General features: G+C 33.3%; 1 protein-coding gene across 2 annotated transcripts in view; it reads left to right on the top strand.

Moving 5' to 3' along the window:
* The window catches only part of DNAAF4 (dynein axonemal assembly factor 4), a 72862-nt gene extending 52293 nt beyond the window's left edge, over nucleotides 1–20569 (top strand). Inside the window, exons 7-9 of one of the 2 annotated variants that reach the window (XM_003755727.4) lie at nucleotides 8249–8402; nucleotides 12024–12129; nucleotides 20044–20569. In XM_003755727.4, coding sequence (XP_003755775.1) covers nucleotides 8249–8402; nucleotides 12024–12129; nucleotides 20044–20150 — 367 coding nt within the window. In that variant the 3' untranslated portion in view covers nucleotides 20151–20569. The remainder of the gene's footprint in view (nucleotides 1–8248; nucleotides 8403–12023; nucleotides 12130–20043) is intronic. The other variant, XM_023498682.2, reaches the window with a different exon arrangement.
* Nucleotides 20570–25754: the final 5185 nt, after the last annotated feature.

The raw sequence follows: 25754 nt of genomic DNA, 5'->3' as shown, positions 1-25754 counted from the left end.
TGTGTATGTATGTGTGTGCATATATATGCGTGTATATGAGTGTCTGTGTGTCTGTATATACATGTCTACGCACACACCCACACACACACCCACACCTATCTCTATATCTTGTTCCCAGCTAAATCCTCTTAGATAATTGTCTCACAGTTTAAACAATATTATTCAATTATTACTAACATGCATGCAAATTCCAAGAAACTTCATGGTTAATATTGACTCCACGTATGATAGTAGAACCAAGAGACCCAAAGAGAAAAAATGATATCCTAAATCCCATTGGTTATCTTCATGTAATTTAAAGCTTCATTTTAATCCAAAGGATTGACTTTAAAACTATTTACAGTTTTTTTTTCTTTATAACAACATAAAGGGGCTTGGGAGTGTGCTTGTCAGCTTTCCTAGAGCCATTTTAGCACTAAAGGTTAGCATGGGTGACAACTCATGAAGAAAAGGTGGTATCAGATTATCTACTTATTGTGACCAGAAAGGTATCTCCCAATCCTGAAAGTAATTAGGCTCTTTATTGTAAATCATTATACTTGTAGTATCTGCAACTGTTATTGAGATTCCACTTTGTAAATAAGTGGAACAAACCCAGAATTTTTATATTAATTATACTCATATCAGGATATAATAATCTTGTATCCTGAAGTAGTGGGTAGGTCACATTTTGAAAATTCTAATCTTTCTGTTATTCATTCAGCCAGAATAAAAAAAACAAAAATTTCTTCTATGAGAAATAAATAACAGATAACCAACTATATCCATGTTTGGGAGGTAGGTAGAGAACTTGTTACTTGTCGAGATCATAGTTAAAGTCATTGACCATTTATCAATTGGGCAATAACTTGTATTCTTATAAAGTTAGCACAGTTCTTTATATATTTTAGAAATGAGGCCTTTATCAGAAACACTGGTTATAAAAATTTTCCCCCAGCTTTGTAATGCCCTTTTAATCTTGTATGTGTTAGTTTTATTTATGTGAAACTTTTTAATATAACGTAATCAAAGTTGTCCATTTTGCATTTCATAATGTTCTCCATATTTTCTTTGGTCATAAATTCCTCCCTTCTTCAAAGATCTGATAGGTAAACTCTCCCTTGTTCTCCTAATTTGCTTATGGTATCATCCTTTAAGCCCAAATCATGTACCCTTTTTGACCTTATTTTGGTATGGGATATAAGAGGTAGGTCTATACTAAGTTTCTAATATTATTTTCCAGTTTTCCTGGCAAATTTTGTGAAATAGTGAATTCTTATCCCAGAAGCTAGAGTTTTGAGGTTTATCAAATACTAGATTTCTGTAGTCATTGATTATTGTGTCATGTGTATCTAACCTATTCCACTGATACCATTCTATTTCTTAACCAGTACCAAATGATTTTGATGACTGTTGCTTCATAATATAGTTTTAGGTATGTACTGCAAAGCCACTATTCTTTGTATTTTTTTTTCATTAATTGCTTTGATATTCTTGACCTTTTCTTCTTTCAGATGAACTTTATTTTTTTTCTAGCTCTAGCTCTATAAAATAATTTTTATCAGTTTGATTGGCAAGGTACTGAACAAGTAGATCAATTTAGGTAGAGTTATTATATTAGTTCAGCCTACCCATGAGCAATTGATATTTTCCCAATTGTTTAGATAAGATTTTATTGTGTGATGAGTACTTTATTTTTAAGAAATATTATATATATGTACGTACACATGTATGTTCATGTGCATAATATTTCCTAATACATATATATGTTTGTCATTCTACTGCCCCAGTAGATAGTAGATTCAGGGCAATGAAATTTTTCAGAATCTTCAGTGCTTTATAGATTTTCTATAAAATTATTATTCCTTTCATTTTTTTATAACAAATGTAGAAATGAATTTTTTAAGAGTCTGTTAATAACTGTGACAGAATCTTTTTTTTTTTTTTTTACAATGAGAAGCTTTCCATCCATTCTGAACATATACAAATGATTAGTAAATGTTCAAAAGAGCAACATTTTGGCACTTTATTAAGATCAGTATTCATATTTGCAAAATAACTTTGTGGTAGGTTTAAGTTATTTTGTATATCCCTTCTCAGTTACATAGAAATAAGTTTAAAGCAAACATATTGGGAAGGGTGTTTTTGGAATCACTGCAGAACCCTGGGATCCTTTTGAGTCAGTTCATGGACAAAATGTTCATTTTACATCTCCCTTTAATGGACTCCATAACTGATATCACCATTCTTGACGATATGAATTATTAAAACCTTTATACCTCTACTTAGGAAACCTCCACAGTTAGGAAATCCTGATTTTTGTAAGTGTTAAAGAACTGAGCACACAGTATCTTCTTAGGTTTTAAAATGTTTCTGTGTCACACTGTTTCCTATATTTCTCCCTTACCCAGAGGATCGTCCGTTATCTGGGTAAAAGATCAGAAATCCTTTGGATGAGTCAATTTGTGCATGATAATTTTTTAAAAGAAAAAAAAAGTAGTTAAGAAAATTAACTAACAGACCAATCAAATCTAATAGCATATTGAATATTCAACATCCATAGTCTCCCCACTTCTGAAAAGAAAAAAAAATGGTCTGTTATATTTTTTTAGGACAGACATTAATTTTATAATTATACAGTGTTATGTTATTTGTTATTGTTCTTTCCATTTATATTATTTTGTTTTCCTGGTTCTGCTTGCTTCACTTTGGAAATATATTTAGCCCTGATATAATAAGGACATGTGACAAAGATATAATAGCACTTAGCTTCCATAGCTGCAATCCCTTTCATCTTCAAAAAGAGATATGTCCATTCAGCAGGACAAGGTACAGTGATAGTCATCGACCTACTCTGATAAGCACTAGTATCGTGCGGTGGATCTTATATGCTCTAGGTGACCAGGCAACCAAGTCAGCACAGCCAAAGATTATCCGGAAGCTTTGTTAAGGGAAGCACAATTTGAGTTTTGCCCCATCCTTGAGCTAATGAAGGCCAAGTTTTATTGTCTTTTAAGGAAAACCCAAGCTATCTCATGATCCAGGGGCAATCCAAAAGATATTGGTTCTATCACAATTAGTGATTTGGAGAAATTTTTCATATGGTTGTTTATGGTCTGTAACTCTCATGAGAAATCATTGTTCATATCCTTTTGCCACTTATCAGTTGAAAATTACTTTTGTTTTTAATATATTTATATTAGTTCCCTGTATATTTTGGTTTTCAGGCCTTATCAGAGACATTTATCACTAAGATATTTTTCTAGTGACTAGCTTTTTTTTATCTAATTGCAATGATTTTGTTGATGCAAAAACTTGTAAAAATCATGTTATCAAAATTATGTTTTATCTTTTGTGATTTCTTATCCACTAAATATTTGAGAATAGAGTTTATTTATTTTTATTGATGTGTGTATCTCTGACACCTAGCATAGTATCTGGCATTTAACAGACAATATAAATGCTTGTTTACTGATTAGTTGCTCATATGGTTAAGAATTCTCCCACTAGTTTCAACTGTTAAAAGTGTCTGATCTTGTTCTTTTCTCATTTTTAATAGTATAATCTAATATACTAAATAATAGTATAATTTTAATAGTATAAAAGTTAAGGTATCTTTTAAATCTTGCAGTTACAAGGATAAAAACAGATCATAAACCTTCTAATGGGTCCTATAATCAACTCTTCCCTGAGCTAAGTAAAAGCCCTCATTTTTAGACTTTCACACTGGTTTGAAAAGATGAAGAAATAAGTAAGAGTAGTACTTAAATATACTTGGGAATAAGTAATATATAAACAGGATATGGTTATGGCATAGTGAATAGGAGCTTTCCATCAATATAACACAGATGGGAAAGTTTCCCATGGGAAAGACAGTTTCCTGTAGTCCTTCAATGTCTCATCTATACACAGTCCTATAACTAAGCTCTAGCAATACAAAACCAGAAGGCTAGATGCCTTACTCCACACAACCTCTTTATCTTTATCACAGTAGGATCAAGAATGCACACAGTGACCTTGACAAACTTTCATAAGGCAATGATAGAAGAAAGAGCATTATTATAATATTAAATTATCCTCTCAGGTCTAAATCTGAAATAATAACTGTGAGAAAGGTAGTACAATCTTCGATGAGAAAACTTAGAATCAAAAAGTCAAAATCTGCTCTTGGTCAAAAGGGATAGACATCAGAGAATGGGTTTGAAAATTTAATATGTAAGAGTCAATATCAGAGATAATTTTCAAGTAAATCAACATGGGCAAATTGTTTATGTTTTTTTTTAATATGGAAAATATATAACATGTTTAAGATTGACATCAACAATAGGGTAGCTCAAAAGAAAAATTAGAGAAGAGTTAAGATAAAAATAGTAATTATGTTATATAAACGAGGTGCAGAAGAAGAATAGATACAGAGGCATTAGAGAGGCGAAGAAGGCTCTTAGTTCTGAAAACTTATTCACATTGGGGATAGGTTAAATAGGCAACACTACAGATATATCATGAGGGATATAGCACCCTTCAAAATCTACAAAAAAATTAAGGGGGAGGGATGGGCAGAAGGGGAAGCAAAGGGTGAGGGAAGAAGACAAAGGAGAGATCCATGGGTGGGGGGAAGTTAAGTAATAGCAAGGCAAGTTTAAGGAACAAAATTAAAGCAAAGAGTCACAATAGGGATAGGAAAAGTATGTGTTTATGTGGGTGAGGGATGAGGTGTTTGTGTGTATGCCTATATCTATATGTACATAAATATATCTTAACTATAGTTTGCTTGGAAGTGGGGGGAATGAAAGGGAGTAAATGAATATAAAGTAAAAAAGGTTTGCATCAGAGAACAAAAGAACAATTTACACAGAAGTAAAGAAAAGATGGATATTCATTAATATAATTTCTTTTACTAATATATATATATGTATATATATATATATATATATATATATATATACACACACATATATATGCATACACACTTTCTTCTTTCTTGAACAGGTTATTTGTTGTTATATATTTTGAATCCTCCTTGGTGTTCTGCTAGGCATATGACAGTGTTCTTTGTTTTGTTTTATTTTGTTTTGGTATTCCTTTTTTGTTCTCCTTTTTATTGTTTTTTTAATAAAATAATTTAAAAAAAAAAGATAATCATTCTAAATCCTTCAGATTTGAATGAGTTCCTCATATATCTTATAAATGAGAGCATTATGGAAAAAATTGCTCCAAAAGTTTCCCCCCCAGTTTTTTTATTCTTTTCTAATTTTAGCAACATTGGTTTTGTTTGTCAGAAACTTTTATTTTATGCAAACTTTTTTCTTTTATCTCCATTGAATCTCTCTATCTCTTATATGGTCTTGAATTCATTCCTTATTCATGCATCTGATGGATATTTTTTTTTCCATGTTCTTCTAATTTGTTTGAATATATGTTTGTTTGTTATATCTAACTCATGGACCCATTTGGGGCTTGTTTTTGGTATGTGGTATGAGATGTTCTAAACCTAGTTTCTGCCATATTGCTTTCCAGTTTTCCACAGCAGTTATCCTCAAATAGTACATTCTTGCCCTAATAGCTATGATCCTTAGATTCATCAAACACTGATAAGTTCCAGTGCTCATTTCTTTATGTATATTCTGTACCTAAATTCTTCTGCAGATTAGTCTGTTTCTTATCTAGTATACCAAATTGTTTTGGTGATTATAGGTTTATAGGATAGCTTGAGATTTGGTATTACTCACTGCCCTTCCTTTTTTGGTCATTATTTTATATATTTATTTGATCCTTTGTTTCTTCAGAGAAATTTTATTAGTTTTTTCTACTTTTATAAAGTAATAATGAACTTATTTATTGCTTTCTATGATATGTTCTTTTACCCACTCATTTTTGGGATTATGTTAGTTTATAATTTTTAATCTGTTTGATAGGCCCTTTATTGAATATAATTTGTATTGCATTATGGTTGCTAAAAGTTACATTTAATATTTCTGCTTTTCTAAATTTATGATGTACAAATGTTAATGCATAAATATATTTTAGAATGCTATAGTCTACTTACACAAATCATACATCAGTTTACTATCTTAAATCCCCTGAAATCAGAGATTTTGATGTTCTCTATTTCAGAATCACACAACAGCCCCAGTATACAACTGGGATACAATATCATTTTAACTGGATGGGTATAGGTGTGAGTGTTGGTATCCCTGAGAAATTTAAAATAATTGGCCTGCTATGACTGTAGTGCCTTGTCCCCCTTTTCTATTGTTCCTATCACCTCATTCATCCTTGTATACCAAAGCCATTTCAGGTTCCAAGATGTCCATTGGAGTAGTCTGCAAGGAAATTAGTTGTGTTGATAGTTTATAATACATAGTCTCAGGTTCTCCATTGACTTTTGTTAATACAGTCCACAAGAGATCTGCTAGATTCATTTTTGCAGGATATATTTACTATGGGTCTAGTGCTCCCCATGCTTACAAAAAATAATTCATCTATTACCAAGAGAATATTCATCCTTGAGCCCTCCCCCATCACCTGCCACTATCTTGATATATACTTTTCATTGTGGAGATTATGTATGTAAATGTACGTATATACATATACATGTGTATGTATACATATGTACGCATGTACCATGCATGTGTATGTGTACCTATTTTATAAACGTGTATACTTTATATCACACAAATATTTCATTACACATAAATTAGTAACATATTTGTATATATCCTGCATATGCTGTGTTTTATATATATAACATGAAAACATAACATATATAATATAAATTATATAACATTTATATACTTATATATACATTATATGTATATTTACACACACTTCTGTAATGACTTTTGCATTGCTTAAAAAAAAACTATGGAAAACTCTGGAATATTGGAAAGCTTGAGCTGTTTGTCTTTGCAAGCAGAGTGTGAAAATAAAAATAGTATTGAAATGCATTTTCCTTATAATACTAAAGCCATGGAAATCCATAAAACAGAGTTAACCATTATTCCTATACTGGTTGGAACTCAATAGAATAAGAGAACAGGATTAGGAATATTTCTCAATTAAATAGTCCTCTTCCTCTCCCCACCTCCCTTCCTTTCTCCCCCAACACCCCATTGTATCAGATTCTTTGGGACCCTCTTTGGGGTTTTCTTGGTTAAGATTCCAGGGTGGTTTGCCATTTCCTTCCCCAGCTCATTTTACAGATGAGGAAACTGAGGCAAACAAGGTTAAATGATTTGCCCAGAATTACACAGTTAGTAAGCATATGAGGCGATATTTGAATTCATGTTCTATCTATCCACTGTGCTCCTACATAAATAATAATCCAATAAATATCTACTGTGCTCCTATATAAATAATAATCCAATAAATATCTACTGGTCTTTATTAATCTCGTATGGATTCTTCCAGTTTCTATCATTGGAGCCAAAGATCCCATTATAGTTACAATGGTGGATTCCAGGAAGAAATTTTTAGATCCTTTGAGCATATCGATAAAATGTTCATGAATATTATAGAACAATTAGACCCTGTATCGTTTAACAATTACTTGAAGAAATATCATTAACATAATGTGTGGAAGACATTCCATTGTATTATTACCAAATTCTATAACAGAACTCAGGAAGGGTAAAATGAATATGAAGCTTTTGCTTTTGAATTATGCTGAAATGAGCCAATATCAAAACTGGCAAGACTGTTCAGTGAGTTATGTAGCTCAGGCACTTTGTGTTCATTGAAGCTCAGATTTCTTAGGAATGCTATATCTATATATACCTTTAAATGTAATCCTGTAATGTAAACTAAGATAGCTCTTAGTCTTGGGGATACTGAGACTTCAAAATTAATAGAATCCTGCAGTTAGTTTCAAGATGGAGGAACATCAAAAAAAATATATAGGTTAGGTCCTCAACTGTATATTGCCATAAAGATCTAGAAAATTCATCAGATCAAATTCTGATCAAGAAATCTAAGAAAAAATCATATCATTTTTCCAGTGCTGTTTGGCTTAAAGAGGTAAATTTTTGAATACTGGGATTGAAATCTGGCAAGGAATATGCAATGTGCCAATGCCCAGAGATTAAATGAGGGCTGAGACTGGGTATTGAAACTGCACCAAGGTTATGGAACACTTTGTATATATTTTTTATTTAAAGAGAATTTCAAGAGCATTGGCTATCTTAAAATTAAATATTTATTATATGCATGTACTCCTAGTTAATATAAATAATTTGTTACTTATTATTCTTTCCAATTGTCATTTTATTAGCAAATTGTTTGGAACGGAAAATTATCTGGCAGCTATTAATGCTTATAACTTGGCAATTCGATTAAACAACAAAATTCCATCCTTGTATCTGAATCGTGCTGCTTGTCACCTCAAACTTAAAAACCTACACAAGACAATTGAAGATTCTTCTAAGGTATATTGTCATAATACTTTGTTAATATTATTAGTTTTCTATTTTTATAGTTTTTCATGATAATTTTAATTAATTGAGATTTTAAGAATATTTTGTTTGCTAGGACTGATTATCATTTAAAAAATAAAGCAAAAGCTGAGGTATTTTGGAGATCTCACTCTTGTTAGAAATTTGTTGATTTATGAAATCAATAAATCTATAAAAGTAACACTTATTTTTTGAACGGATCTATCTTTTGGTGAACACAAATCAGAAACTTGTCTATAGCTTTTATGGCTCTGGAAACTATTGGGGCTTTAAGAGGTTAAGTGACTTGCCAGTGGTCACATAGTTAATATATCTTATTAATATCATAGCATATTAAATTTTAGAGCTAGAAGAGATTTTTTCATATTTTTCTATTTAATACTTTCCTTAATTACATTTAAAACAAAATTTTCACATTTGTTCTTAAAACTTTTGAATTCCAGATTCTCTCCCTTATCCTCACTTCCAGCCCCCATTAATAAAACACATGTAAAGTTATGCAAAATATTTCCATTAAAGCCAAGTTGTAATAGAAAACATAGATCTCTTCCCCTTAAAAAAAACCCTCAAGAAAAACAAAGAGAGAGAAAAAGAATGAGTATGCTTCATTTGTATTCATAGAGAATCAGTTCCTACTCTAGATATGGATAGGATTTTTTATCACAAGTCCTTCAGAGTAGTCTTGGATCATTATACTACTGAGAACAGCAAAGTCATTCACAGCTGATCAACCCAGAACATGTCATTTTGCTTGAGTTCATGGAGGAATTTCCATGTTTTTCTAAGACATCCTGTTCATCATTTCCCATGGAACAACAATATTCAGTCACAATCACACCACAGTTTATTCAGTTATTCTCCAATTGATGGGCATCCCGCAACTTCCAATTTTTTGTCCTAAAAAGAGAGTTGCTACACACATTCTGCATATATAGGTCCTTTTCCCTTTAAAAAAAAAAATCTCTTTTTGATATTCTTGCCTACTAGTGGACTTGTTAGGTCAAAGAACATGCATGATTTTATAGTCTTTTGGGCATAGTTCATATCTTTTGATCATTTATCAATTGGGGCATGACTCTTATTTTTCTATAAATTTAACTTAGTTCCCTTTATGTTTGAGAAATGAGGCCTTATCAGTTCCAATGATCTTGTATGAAGAGAGCCATCTGTACCCAGAGAGAGGATTGTAGGGACTGAGTATGGATCACAACGTAGTATTTTCATCTTTTGTTGTTGTTTGCTTGCATTTTATTTTCTCTTTTTTTTATCTGATATTTCTTGTGCAGCATGATAAATGTATAAATATGTATACATATATTGGATTTAACACATATTTTAACATGTTTAACATATAACATATAGGGGAGGGAGTTAGGGAAAGGGAAAGAAGATTGGAACATAAGGTTTTATAAGGATCAATATTGAAAAATTATCCATGCATATGTTTTGGAAATAAAAAACTTTAATAAAAAGAAAGAGAAATGAGGCCTTATCAGAGAAACTTGCTTCAAAATTATTTTTATAATTATTGCTAACTGTATCCCCCCTTCCACTTATCCTATTCTCTCCTTTTACCCTGTCCCTCCTCCAACATATTTTATTGACCATTCCCTCTCTTCTATCACCCTCCCTCCTTCCCTTCCTATTTTCTTGCAGGTTAAGACAGATTTTTATGCCCATATTGAGTGTATAGTTATTTCCTCTTTAAGCCAATTCTGATGAAAGATTCACTTGCTCATCCTCTTTTCCCCCTCTTTCCCTCCACTATAAAAGCTTTTTCTTGCCTCTTTTTATAGAAAATAATCTACAACATTCTACTCCTCCCTTTCCCTTTCTCCCAGTACATTCCTCTCTCACTTCTTCATTTTATTTTTCTTAGATATTATCCTTTCACATTCAACTCACACCTGTGCTTTCTGTCTATATATACTCCTTCTAAGTGCCATAATAATGACAAAGTTCTAATGAGTTACAAATTTCATCCTTCTATAAAGATAGTTTTTATTTTATAGAAGTAAGTTGATTTGCTAAGTATATGGATCCAAGTCCTCTGACTCTAGATCCAATATTCATTCTACTTAGAATGTAGCCTAGGTTTTCAGGACCCTACTGTTTGCCATGGACAGTGTTCACAGCAGTCATTTCATTGCTTGTCAGATTCCTTAAGTTAACCAGTAGAGATTCTGGAATAAAGGTACATACAGAATAAAAATGAGTCTGGAACAAAATATATCTTTGTTGAATATTAATACTGATTCTGTACCCTGCATTTAAGCATGTATATCAAATTTTTTCATTTAATTTAACATTAATCCATATTCAAGCAATTTTTAGCTTGGGGAGAAAAATATAATGACTAGCATAATTTTTCATTTTCTGTGACAAATTTCTTTGCTCATTTGTTAGATAACATTTATAGGATTCTTAAAGAAGTAAAAGATTCAGAATATATTTTGGGTAAAGAGAAATTGTTTACCCAATCCAGTTGTCATCTCATTTTCCTTGGACCATATCCAATGAGGGAAGAGGGGTTTCCATTCCAATGATCTATCTCATTTGACATGCTAAATTGAAGATGAGGTAGTGAGAGCGTCAGCCTCAGATGAAATGGAAAAAAGCACTTTTTTTCTGGGGGTAGACCCTAGTTTAATTCCTGCAGGAAATAAAAAGAGAAGATTGTCCTTTAATCAATTTGCTTGGTTTTTTTTTTTGTTTTTTTTTTTTTTTGTCCTGACCTACTATTTTTTTTTATTATTGGAAAACTGAGAGCTAAAAATTATGGTGACTGTCAAATGGGAAACATTAAAGAATTTAATACATATTTTTCAGCACCATATGATATACATAATAAAATTATATGAAATGTTGTGAAGGATATTTTAAATAAATGTAAAAAAGCAGAAATACTAAACACATACTTAATAGATCATAATGTAATAAAAATACTAATTAACATATAGAATAGGTCAAAGAATTCATATAACATATAGAATAACATATAGAATAGGTCAAAGAATGACAATAGATTTAGAGTTGAATGACAAGGGTTAAAATCCAAGTTCTACCATTTATCCACTATGTTTTGGCCAAATAAATTAATTCCCCTTTCACAGACTTAATTTCCTCACATATAAAATAAAGAGATAGGATTAAATGATCTTTGTGGCCTCTTTCTACTCAAGATCTAATGAGCTTATGATAGACCTTATTCTATCAACTGAGCAGCACAAAGTAGCAACAAAAAAAGTTAAAAATGGTAATTTTAATCCAACAAGATTAAAATAGAATGGAATGAGGACCTCCAAGAGTTTATAGTTAGATGTATTCTAAATTATAAGCCATATCATAAAATAAATTTTCATATTAATATTATCCTCACATTCTGAACTGGGGGGGGGGGGGAGTTTAATTTACTTAATAGGTAATTTCTCTGTTGTCTGGGAGAATGAATAGAGATAATGTGGCCAAAGATTGTAGGAGGATTTTAAATTAGTTTTGAATTTGAGCTTTTGGTCAGGCTTTTGTTCAAGTTTAGATAGGAAATGCTTGGTCTTTATATTTATTATATGTTTGGTTGTTTTGGGTTTTTTGAAGGCCCTGGAATTACTTATACCACATGTTGCAGACAATGCAAATGCAAGAATGAAAGCTCATGTGCGGCGTGGAACAGCATTCTGCCAACTAGAATTATATGTAGAAGGTAGGTATTTGATTTAGTAGAATTGCTCTTATTCCCAAATTTAATCCCGAATTATATAAACTGATTTTAGAATAGTGATTATTCAATTGCTTTTTGTAGTTGTCAATTTTCTTCAAATATATTTCAGTTCAATTTAGATTTTTAAGAAAACAAAATACAAATGAGTAAAAAACATTTATGGAAAATATAGGCAATAAAAGTATAGATTTTAATCAATAGTTATTTATCATGTTTCTATAATCCAAAAATACAAGGAAGTAGTGAGCTTATTTGACCATTATATAGGCATGGTCAGATTGGATACAATATGAAAATGTTTACACTAATTTGTCAGATGGTTCCTACTTTTGCCACATCCATAATTTAATCCTTTATTTATATACATAATCATTGTGAAGAAATAACTATTCACAGAAACTCAAGTAATATTTATTTATATAGACCATTATGATTTATAAGATGCTTTATGTTCATCATCTCATATGAATCTCACAATAGTCCTTTGAGGGATGAGACTATAGTTATTTAGTACTCCATTTTATTAAAAAGGAAACTGAAGGTCAGAAATTTGCTAAGTATCAGAGGTATAATTTGAAACAAAATCTTTGTCACTTCAAGACCAGCAGTCCTACATGCCTTAGGTATTGCCAACTCAAGGCAAAATTCTGAAACAAGCAAAGTTTTTCTTTAGAATTCCCTTTTTAGATGTTGAGTGGAAGATATGGGTTATAGTGTGAGCTTGGCTAAGTCATATAATCACTGGATCTCCATTTCTTCATATGCAAAATAAGGGAATTAGATGATTTCTTAAATCTCTTTTAGTTCTAGAACTGTAATCCTAGGAGCCAATGGTCCTTTTCCTAGTTGTCATATGAAGGAGTATGGACTTTCTGGGCTTCAGTTTCCTCATTTGAAAGGAAAATATTTCCATTGCCTCCCATAGAGGGATGTTGTGGTTAAAAAACTGTTAGCTATTAATATTTTATTTCTCCACCAGAGGTAATCAAACCAGGTAATGTGTCATTCAAATCCTACTCTCATACTTTTACCTACTTTCTTTCATGTTATCCAGTTGAAATTTACCTGCTCAATAAATAACGATTAAGCACATATATGCCATGTATAGGATGCCAAAGTAATTACTAAAAATACTAAGATTAAAAAGAAGTTGGTCCTTAAATTCAAGGAATTTATAATCTAATTATATATATAAAATCTAATTGCAAAGTGGGAATGAATCCAACACATGCAAATGGGTATTATATAAAGTAGATTATGATAAGAGGATGGTAGAGATCACTTTCAGCAGGTACAAGTTGAGAATAGTCTTGAAAACCTCAAAGATTCAGGTATGGAATGGACCCCAGGAAGAGAAGGTTAGCACAGGAATCCCAGGTAATTTGGGGTGAGACCAAGCAAGGCTGACAATCCCACTCAAAAATACAAGGGGTAGAACCTGACCCTGGCACAAGGTCCCATTTTAGAAAGTAAATCTGGAGAGATGAGTAAGCCACAGAAGACACCAGTATAAAAAATTTTATTATACGATGTGCCTCACAAAAGAGCGTTGAATGAAAGTCACTCTTTAATATCTACAAGCACATACTGTATGAAGATGTAATCTGATGGAAGTGGATTTCTTTGACAAAGAGACCTAATTCAGTTTCAATTGATCAATGATGGACAGAAGCAGCTACACCCAAAGGAAAAAAAACACTGGGAAATGAATGTAAACTGTTTGCATTTTTGTTTTTCTTCCCGGGTTATTTCTACCTCCTGAATCCAATTCTCCCTGTGCAACAAGAAAACTGTTTGGATCTGCACACATACATTGTATCTAGGATATACTAGGACATATTCAACATATATAGGACTGCTTGCCATCTAGGGGAGGGGGTGGAGGGTGGGAGGGAAAAATCGGAACAGAAGTGAGTGCAAGGGATAATGTTATAAAAAAAATTACCCTGGCATGGATTCTGTCAATAAAAAGTTACTATAAATTAAAAAAAAAAAAATCTACAAGCACATACTGAAAGGAAAAAAAAATTCACCTCACTACAGGAATACCTAGAATAAATAAAACAAGAAAGGGACAAATGAAATAAAAGCTCTAAAGAAAGTAAATTTTCCCCAAGAAATGGAATTTCTGAAAACCACAATAGATTAAACAGAAATCAATGACTATATGACATAGCAAGATAAAAATAAAAGAAAATGTAAGGTATTCGTTATTAAAAACAATTGCTCTGAAAAACAGGTCAAGTAGAGAAAATCATTACTTGCCTAAAAAAACATGATTTTTAAAAAGCCTGGATACTATATTGCTTTTTTCCCCTTCACCATCATATTTCAAGAAATAAGAAAACTTCCTAGATCTCTTAGAATCAGAAGACAAAGTAAAGACCAAAAGAATCTTCCTATCACCATTTGAAAGTAAAAGCATTGAAGGAAAAGTCTAAGTAATGTCATAGCCAAAATCTACAACTCACAGATCAAAGAAAAAATACCACAAGCATCCAGAAGGAAGTTTACAACCAAGGAAGCACAACCAGGATCCCAGTAATTGCAGGTTCTACCATAAATTAAAAATCTTGAATAAAAAGTTGCAAAGGGCACAAGATACAAGCTTGCAAATGAGAACAACATACCTTGAAAAGCTGAGTATCATTCTACACGAATTGTTTTTCTCTGCTTTTAAGACATGAAACCCTCTATCATTAAAAGTTTTGTCAACTAGTAAAAATTTACTTAACATCTGTGTATGGTAAAAAAAAAAAAAAGGAGCTAGAGAATCATTTTAGGTTCTATGCATTTAACTATTTGCCTTCTGGGAAAAAAAATAACTTTGCTATCTAACTGATTTGTAATTCCTAACATGGAAATTTCAAGCCATGTGGAAGAAAAATGTGGTGCCTATGTAGTGAGGCAGGGGGAGGACTTTTTCTGCCTCTCTGAAGCATGCTCCATTGTCATTTCTCATGGAGTAACCATGTGAGAATTTGTGGGTGGGCCTTCCACAATTTCTTCCTGAGAAGTTTTGCAGTAGAAGATGAGACCTCTAATTGCATGGTAAACTAAAAGAGCTCATCAGATTCACAAAAGTGAGCTACTGGCTTCTGTACTTTTTTTTGCTTTTTTCTCAGGTATGAAGCATGTGAATGCTTTCGAGCTATATCCTGAATCAGGTGGGGAAAGGGGCAAATGCCCACTCTACTACCTAGACTCTAATCAGCTCCAAGAAGCTCCTTCTGAACTTCCATTTTTGTCACCTAGAGTAAGAAATGGTGACTGAGAATTCTCTATTTTGAGTTGAAGGATCCCCTATATACAGTTCCCAACAATGTTAATGCTGCCATACCACCATCAAGACAAAGAATAGCATCTAGTTTGTGAAGTGGTGCCCAACTGACTTCAAGGAGGACATTAACAGTTTTCTCCTCTGCTTCCTGGTGGTGACTTGACCAAAATCTTATCAGCCAGTGTGAAATCTGAGCAACACTATAGATATTGTTGAGTCTGGACTCATCTGGACAAGTTCTATGTGCCCTTTGCCAATAATATCTTTCTCTGGTATGTAGGGAAGAAGATGCAAAACAGAGCATTCTTTGAGGCATGTGAATATTACTGACTTGCAGGTAGACTGCAGGGAGATGTATCTGGATACTTTTGAAGTAAAGAATGAAGAGGAAGGCTAAGAATACTAGTTATTCCTTCCATGCAACTCTGCAGCATATCACATCTAAGACTCTTCAGTTTAAATACATAGATGCCTGGGCTACTCTTCAGAAGAGGCCAAGATGTTAGGAAGAATACTTGATAGTACAGCTAATATCTGACTGGCTTTCACAACCTTCAAAACTATGATTATGTTTGAATATTCATTATATTCCTTTTTAAACTGTTCCATAAATGTCTTTAGAAGTAAAAGCTTTAAGGGGGGAGAAAGTAGGGATAAAAAGGCCATTTAGTCCTTCAAAGTGTGATCCAGAGACATTAAATGATCTTCTAAAGTCAATCAGAAAATTATGAGGCATAATACAGATTTTTTAACCCCTTCTTCAGATTTTTATCAAATTTTCCCAGACACCTGTAATGTGTTACGTCTTAAATTTTCTCATTTCATTCAGTGAATAGGTTTTATTCAATTATCATTTCTTAAGTGCTTATTGTATGTAATATACAAAGCTGAAAATAAGAGATTTAAATTAAAAAATGGTTCTTGTCCTTTTGATGCTTATTGTTTGTAATGCCTGAGAAACTAAGGCAAGATAGAGATTAGAGTTTTTAATATTTTATTTGGATTTCTGAGAGGGAGAGATTGTGCTGGGGGCATGCTGCCCCAAGAGCTGATGTCCAAAATCATCCAGCAGAGAATGTGAGTAGCTAAACAAAGGCAGGGAGTGAAGTCCAAACTCTGGTGAAGTAGCCAAACTACAGCAGGAACCATCAATCTGGTTCTGATAGGTTGTGGGGTAGGACCATAAATTCTAAGAAACTGGGAGTTAAGGATATATCTAGTTTAGAGCCAAGGAAGTCTGGACTCCCCCTTTTTGAGTTTACACATTGAGAATGTATAACCTCTGAGTTATAGTAGTCTTAATGAACTGGGGGGGTGGGGTGGTGGGGTTTGCAACTAAGGGAATTGAGGCAGAACAATTAAGGAAATGAGACAAGACCAATTAGGGAAACTGAGGCAGAACAATTCTGGAAACTGAAGTAGGACAATTAAGGAACTGTGGCACAACATCTTAAGTAGTAAGATATGACACATGGGCAAATTTGGCATAATAGCCGTTATATTTGTATTTATATTTTACCACAGAACTTGACAGAGAACTTGGCATATAATATATGCTTAATAAGCCTTTTTATATGCTATCTGTCCATCTGTCTACTTATCTATCATTGTTAACTTTGGAAGGAAAATTTCAGTGGAATGTTGGAGATAGAAATCAAATTATAAAGAATTAAGAGAAGAATGAATGCTAAGGGGGAAATAAAAGCATTGAGTAAAGACAAAAATTATGATAAATTTAATAATCATCAACAAAGATATCAAATAAATACAAAAACATAAAGAAAATCTTCCACAAACTCAGCATTCTAGAGCTAATCACATTAGCAGACTATAAACAAAAATGTGTTTGCTCTTATTGTAATGCTGGAGAAACTGAGGCAAGATAGAGATTAGACAGTATTTAACCTATATACATGACCTATACACATATGGCTCAGACTCAGGGGGTTGACTGAGGCAGGGGGGGAGTCAGAGTGCTGAGAATGGGAAAGAGACTCTGACAATCTGGTTCTGATAGGGCATGGGGGATGGGATGACCTAATGGGGGGAGGAACCCGGGAGATGGGAAGAGGAATCTTGATAAGATGGTATCTGACATTCTGGAGGAATTCTGATATTTTAAAACATCCTTTTATCCTTATCAAATATTCTGATAAAGAGGAAGGGGAGGTTTTGCAGGACTAAACTTTGAGCTTATTATTATAAACTGAAGCAGAGAAACTGAGTCAGGACTTGATGAGGTTTAGATATGGGATACCCAAATGAAATTAGGGTTACTGGTAGTCCGGGAGTTAAATAAGGTCTAAATGAGGTCTAGTGGTAGCACAAGAGTAGGGAGTTCTGGGATTCCCTTCTGACAGCACAAGAGTCCTCTCTAAAGGAATTTACAGACTTGAAAACCTAGATTGATAAAAGAGGTTTATTATGGGGGTTGGAAGTAAGGTTAAAGTCTGGTTAAGGAAATAGGTGACAGTAAAGAAAAAGAGCACTGGAAAATGTATTCCAGTGGACAGAGGCTCCTTGGGATGCCAAGCATGACATAGCTGGCATGTTTGGACTCTCTGCAAAGAGAGGGTTTTAGTTTGGCTCTTTTATAATAGGGGGTTTTGGTTACAAGCTGAAGGGGGCTCATGGGTGGAGTCCCAGGTTGGCTCCTTGATAGGTTTCAACTAGGGTTAGAGTTTGAATTGAATTCAATGAGTTTTGGGACTGAGCTGACCCCACTCAGATAACAAAAATGACACTGTTTGTGCTTGGGGTGGAGTCCCCTCACTGAGGCAAAGTCGAAGGAGGTTTTCTCCTTTATGGATTTTCAGTTTTGGGGTTCCCTCTTCAGACTGGGTCAGGATAATTATGTTACCTTTCAAGTTTCTCTAAAGTTTATTTACTTTGGTAATAACTAGATTATTTTTTTTTTTATTTATTTTTTTTTATTTAATAGCCTTTAATTTACAGGATATATACATGGGTAACTTTACAGCATTAACAATTGCCAAACCTCTTGTTCCAATTTTTCACCTCTTACCCCCCCCCACCCCCTCCCCTAAATGGCAGGATGACCAGTAGATGTTAAATATATTAAAATATAACTTAGATACACAATAAGTATACATGACCAAAACATTATTTTGCTGTACAAAAAGAATCAGACTCTGAATTATTGTACAATTAGCTTGTGAAGGAAATCAAAGATGCAGGTGTGCATAAATATATAACTAGATTATTTTTAAAGAAAAAAAATGTATGGATATATTTTTAATCAATGAGTATACAGTTTTGGTTCTTTTGCACTCACTTTAAGTAACTTTACCTAAGTCTCTGTATTTTCTTGTATTTTTATTTGCTATTTTCATGGAGCCATAAGAATTCATTCATTTAATATACCATAATTTGTTCAAATAAATTATTTAGCCAATTCAGATAGTCAAACACAATCAAGAATGTTGTTTGATGTATAGGCTATTTTAAATAAATAAACATTTAATATTTTTGTACAGATAGGTCTCTTTTTGATATTTTAGTATAAAATTTTAGGAATAAAATTGTAGAGTTAAAAAATATAACCCAGTGAGGGATTTTTTATTGTAGAGTCCCATATTGCTCTCCAAAATGTTTATATCAGGGTGAAGACAACATTTTAAGGAAGTTTCAATTCAAATCAACAAGGGTTTCACTAAGCACCTGTTCTATGCAAAGTACTAAGTTTAACAAGAGGTATTAGAAAGAAAGAGAATTGTAATCATTTGGGAGGGATGAGTCCCAGGATGTGTATTTTAGCATTTGAAAGAAATAAACATGTTTTTAGCCATATAGGAAGGAGTCAGTTGAGTGGATTGATCAAAAATGCATGAAAGAGAAGATAAATCCTTTCATCACAATGACAGGGCAGGAAACTGTGAAGATCCAATATCAGGAAAGAAGTATATATCTTTATTCTAGTAAGACCCAGTTTTGTAGAACAATAAGTTTTATATATATATATATATTTGTGTGTAGGTGTGAGGTATACACACTCACACACATGTGTACATATATATATATATATATATATATATAGTTGTGCCACAGTTCTCTTTTAATGTCCTGACCCAGTTTCCCTAATTGTCCTATTTAGTTACTCTGCCTCAGGTTATAACCATTCCCTCTTAATGTTTGATAGGATAAAGGTCTTATATCTTAGACCTTAGGCTATACTTATTCCCTCTTAATGTTTAATGGGATAAAGGTCTTTATCCATTTTAGACATCATTAGCATATCAGGAGCCTCTCCAGTACCTCCCCCGTTATGTCATCTTAGGTGCTTCTCTCCATTAGGTCATCCTCATCCACATTAACCTCTCCCTTTCCCCCACCCCATTATGTCATTGTTCTTATTACCCTATAAAAGAATCTTGTATGCCACAGTCCATATTGGATTCTTTGAGACAATAGTCTCATTCAGCCCTGGGACCAAACCATGGATCCATTTAGTCCCAGTAAATCTCTCCTTTTTAAATAAATTATTAAATTGTTCTCTAATCTCTATCTTGCTCAGTTTCTTCGGCATTACAATATATACAAGTTTTTTTATATTCTATAAAATATATATTTTGTTGCCCCTTGCTTTATGAATATAGGTTTACAGGATTATGAAGCAGCACTTAAGATTGACCCATCCAACAAAGTTGTACGAAAAGATGCTGAGAAGATTCGAAATATAATCCAAGGAACTGAACTAGAATAAAAATGAATACTACAAGCAGCTAAATATTGTGTTGATAATGAGGTCCAAACCACTTCACTTTCATTTTCTTTTGTTGTATTCTAGTTCATACTGCCAAATGACTTCATGTTTATTATTTTTGCAATTTCTGTAGAAGGCAAAATAAAATTGTAAATTGTAGGAAAGAAGCTATGCAAATTGAACAAATTTGAGTAAATAAATCAAAGTAAAATAATAATACATTTTAATTCTTTACCTTAGAAGTATTTATAAAATTATCTTTTTTCCCTTTGTTGTATGAGCTTGCCCAAGTAATTAAACATGTTTGGTGTTTAATATTAGGGTGTTGATTTGATTTTGATCAGAGATCTATTTTAAAAAATACATAGTATGTAATGTTTTCATTTAAATTGTATTTTACCAATAAAGCAGCTGAGTTAAGTCACATGTAGTTATTTTTGCATGTAATTTTAATTTTATATTTAATTTTTTAATTTATTCTACTTTATCTCATTTCTTCTTTCCTCCTTCAATTCAGCTATTGGGCAAGGACAGTATCTATGAGTACTTCAGGAGGGGAGGGTGGGACATGATTCTCAGTAGAATCTCTACAGCAAGAGAAATAAGAATTCCAAGTTGAGCCTTGTGAATTAGTTTTTATATATGCACACACACATATATGTTTATTTATAAATGCTCTCTTAGCATTCTTGTGTCAAATTAAATTGGTTTGACCTGGAGAAATGACTGATTGAAGAAACACAGCCAGATCTAGTTATTATAAGGGTAGAAGAAAATTAACCACACTTCATTTTGTCGAGATGTGAGAAATGAGGGGTGAGATTTACCCTAACAGCAGTGGAGTCCCCAGGCTAGTGACAGGTTTTTGCAAAAGAATTCACAGTCTTCACAGTGATCTGCAGGCAAGGTTTTTGGCAAAAAATGGGTTTATTACATTGAGAAGTAACTTCCCAGAGGGCTAGTTCCAAAAGGAATTTAGGAAGGGTAGGGTTTTGGCAAAAATGGGTTTACACTGAGAAACAACTCCCCAGTGGGCCAAATACAGAGAGGAATTAGCAAAGGTTTGGGGTACAGAGTTGTTTTTATTAGCCTTCTATGGTTTAAGGCTAGGGAGATTAAGGGCTAATTTTCAAAGCAAAAAGGTGGTGATTATGCCCCAGGCCAAGATCTTCAATTGAATTGTAGATGGAGATGGCGTGGGAGTTTCCCATAAGAAGAGGAGGGTGGGGCCCCTCCCAAAGGTCGGGAGGGGTTGAGAATTTAGGGTTTCTCTAATCTAGGTCCACTCCTCCCCAAAGATCAGGGAGACACAGTTTACATCAATTTCACTCAAAAAGGTAAAAAATGAATGATTGAAACCACTGAAGTATTCGTGGTTTATTCAATAGAGAATCCGAGTGATAAGATTTCCAATTATATGTGAGATGTCAGAATATTGTGTAATCAAATTGCATCATTATATATTGTATCTCAATGTGATATGCAAATCTTTAAATATCAGAACTTCCCTTTTCAATGACAGCTGTCATTATTCATGGTTTTTTAAACCTTTTTTTGTATTAAAAAATTAAAAATAATTTAATCACCTGATAGTTATTCAAGGGGATCATAGGATGGAATCTAGGTTATATGGCCATCAAGATAGTGAATACCTGATCATTTTATACAAACTCTCAATAAATCCAAAACCCTCAAAAAAAAAAAAAAAGGCAATTATGTTCCATATATATTGTTACAAAGTCATTACAATTACATTTCACATCCACAGGACAAAGAACATTTTTACAATGTTATATTATTATGAATTAACCCTGGAGAAATCTAATATTTAAAACAGCCAATGAAAGAGAATAAGCCAGTTAACAGGACTCATTTTGGAGTTCCTATCTCCCTTGCAGTAGAGATTCTACTGAGAACCATACCCCACCCTCCCCTTCTGATGTAATCATGGACATTGTCCTTACTCAACCACCTGTAACAGCTGAATCAGAGGAGGAAGGAAGAGGGGGGTTAAAAACAAGCTGCCTTTTGCCTGGGACCCAATTCTAAGTGAGAACACCAAAGACTGAAAAGAATGCCTGGAACACCCTAATTCCATAAAAAGTAGCAGACTCCCAGACACAAGAAGAAAAGGAGACAACCCAAGGAAGCAATAGTGTAGATTATCAGCATAAATAGCTGTATCCAGCTTGAAGAATGGTACAAAAACATCAATGGAACTAGTTATTTTCCCCAAAGGGTGCTAATGGCAGGAATCCAGGTTGGAAAAGGATAGATACTTTCTAACTTGAGGCTGAGGCAGCCTTGCAACTCAATGTCAGAGGTGTGGCCACCAGAAAAGGAATGGATCCAGGAAATAAATGATGAGATTTTTTAAAAAGGTCAAAAGACCAATTGTGTCAAGAAAAAGAAAAAAGCCTCAATAAAAGGCTAGATAGAGCACAATCAGATAAATCAACATCTGATTCTAAAACCAAAAGGATGAATATTAAATTCTCAAAAGAGAATCAAAGTTCTCAACAAGTATTATAAAACAAAGGAAAATGAACCAATACTTGATGAATGGGATGAACTGAGTGAAGACCTCATAGGAATGTGGTCTTGAACTATACACTAATTGTGACTTGAGACTTTGCAATAACAAGTTGAGCTATAGCTAAAAAGCTGCAGGTGTTCAATTTTTTTGGATAAACATTTCCCCTTGTTTCTCCCACACATTAGCTTTTAGGTTCTTCTTTTAAAGGCATGATGGCTTGGGGAAAGAATTCTCTCATCCAAGAGATAGCAATTCTCTAAAGAAATTTAAGAGTTTATTATTTATTAATATTTTATTTCTGGGGTAGATATCCCCATTTAGAATGTAAACCTGCACTCCCCCAGATAGTGGGAGAAAAGGTGGAAGGAGGGCTTATTCTTTTAAGGTCTATTTAATCTTGTGTTTTGAAGTTTGTCCTTTGCACTCCTCTACTGACACCTTTTCTGTTCAGAGTTAGCCTTTCTTGGGAGGTGGCAATAAATCCTTTTGGTTTTTTGCTTAAAAAGCAAATTAAAATCTCAAGGTAAAACCTTGAGAGTCTGATTTTCATTTGGATAAGGGTTCGTCTTCCATACAGTTTGGGAGTTTGGGATATTTCCTGTTTGTGAGGGCTCTCTCCCATACTGAATCCTTGAGCAGGTATCCTTTGGAGAGTTCTCCAGTGGTCTTTGGACTCAGTTTGGGAACTCCTGCTCTGATCAGTTAAATTCCGGAAGATAGACACTCAGAGAAAGCAAAAACAGAAGTGTGTTAACAAAGATAGAAGATTAATTTGGTCCAAGAGATTAACTAGCTGAGAAAAGTTTGAAATCAGTTAAATGCACAAACCAGGTAAGGCAAGCAACTGGTGAGGGGAGAATGGGAAGGTTGACTCTAAGCAGTTCAAGTCTGTAAGAGGATTTTCCTTTTGTTAAGAAGTAGGGAGCCAGCTGTGTGACTGGGAGAATTTAAGATTCCGATTTCCCTTTGAAAACTCTAAAGAAGTGTGAATCCTTAAGGGTTTTCTCTTTTTCCTTTGGTAAGATCAGGTGAGTCCTCCATAAAGAGGATTAAGATACTGTGAACTTTGGGAAAGGAACAATCTACTTGGCTCTAAAAATCTATGTAGTATTATGGAAAGATGACACTTCTTTAGGAAGAATTGGGATTAAATACCAAATTGTGTAAGGATTAAATACTGTTGTTTTGTTTGGGTAGGTGCCTGCCCCACTCCATTGGAGGAACTATGCATCCCCCAAGGGCTGTGTGTAAATTCAAAGAAATCTTTAATACCAGCAGGCTCCTCAGGTTTCAGCTCCAGATTCTTAAGAAATGTATTACTAAATTGATGTTAGAGACTAAATTGTCTTAGAACAAATTGCCTATTGCTTTGTTAAAGAATTAGAACTGGTCCAGAAGTGATCTGTTACTTTCCCCATACCGGATTGGTTTATTTTGTTGAGAGGAAAAAGGGAAAGACCATGTTTTGAAATAAAGGATAAGTTTTTAAGGAATTACATACTGGTAGTGTCCTTATCCTTTTTGGCCATTAGGAGGCACGAATTGCTGGTCCAGATAACATTTTTGGAGTTTGCAGTTTCAGGAGAATGGGTGCTTACTAAGTCTTGGAAGAAGCAGAATGGGAAGGACCTTACTAGACATTAGAGATGGTTGAAACTACAGTTGAGAAGCTAAGAACACTAAGGTTAAAGACCTGTGGAGGAACCTCAAGAATGAACTTTGTTAAGGACAATTTATAACCTCTAAAATTGACTTTACAACTAGGAATGGTTTGGTGGGAGGGGAGATTGTGCTTAGAGGAATTTTAACAATATTGGTGGTGTACCTGGTACTTATATTTCCAGAAAATTTTATAGGGACTCTTGATTGAAAGAAGTTGAATTAAAATTTTTTAGGATGAAGAAATTTTTAATGTTAATTCTGAAAGGGTTCTTTAATGTGAAATGAGAAAAGTATATTCTGATTTTTAATTAATTGTCTTAAGTCATTTAAAAACTGTTCCTGTTGTTTAGAGGAGCACTTGAGAATAGTGGTTTATGTCTTTGTCCCTTTGAACATGGTTAATACCTGTACATATTTTGATATAAATTGGTTATTGAACATCTTAAAGTATAATGTTGAATTAAAAACCCATCTATTTACATATGAAAATAGACTGTGAACTTTCTAGGATGAATCTCTTATTATCAATGTAATTAGGTATAGTCAATACATATTTAGGATATGTGATCCTTGAGAGCTAAATTCACCTGAAATTTTGATTGAGACTTGCTATTTGAGATAAAATCCCTCAGGACTATAGTTGATATTATTTGGAGTTTTGAATTCAGGTATAATCGTCTGATGTATATTCAAGCCAATAATTCATCATCTGAAAGGAATATGCACAAGCTACCTGCAGGAATGTGATCCTGAATTGTTACAAGTGAAGGTTAGTATCTGGGCAAGAGTTGGGAGGACAACCTTGGCCTCTGCTTAAGGGTGGGATCCTTTTGATTCAGTTTCTGAGTGGTTTTCCTTTGAATAAGAGCCCACCTGATTATTCCCCGAGTCTGGCTATAAGGTGGAATTGTTATTGCATACATTTAGTTAAGAATGCTTTATCCTGTCATGTATGCTTTTAGGCCAAGATCAGAAAGACAAGTTTTGATGCTATTATAATCATGTCCCTGCTTTTTCCTTTCATAGAAAATTTCTATAATCAGGGCAAGTATTCAGTAGAAGTTATGAGCATAATTCAAGTATCTGAAAAAAATGTGATCATTATAGCCTAAATAAGTAAGTGGTAAGTATTTGGCTTAGTCAGTTATCTTGTTGCTAGATGTATACATCTGTTTCTTTTAGTATTTTTGTTGTTGCTGACTTTCATGATAAATATTTTTATTTGTGAAAGATTATGTACTACAATTACTAGGGACAAAAATGAATGGAGTGATAAATGGTACCAGATGGGAGTTGGAGGTATAGAACCCCAGTTTTTATGCTGAATAGGCTCATTGGTCAAAATAATTAACCAGCAACAAAGACATTGGATATGTCAGTGGACCAGGCCACTCAGACTAGAGAAA

This window comes from Sarcophilus harrisii, chromosome 2 (assembly GCF_902635505.1).
Source record: "Sarcophilus harrisii chromosome 2, mSarHar1.11, whole genome shotgun sequence".
Lineage (NCBI taxonomy): Eukaryota > Metazoa > Chordata > Mammalia > Dasyuromorphia > Dasyuridae > Sarcophilus > Sarcophilus harrisii.
This window is presented reverse-complemented; position numbering and strand designations above follow the sequence as displayed.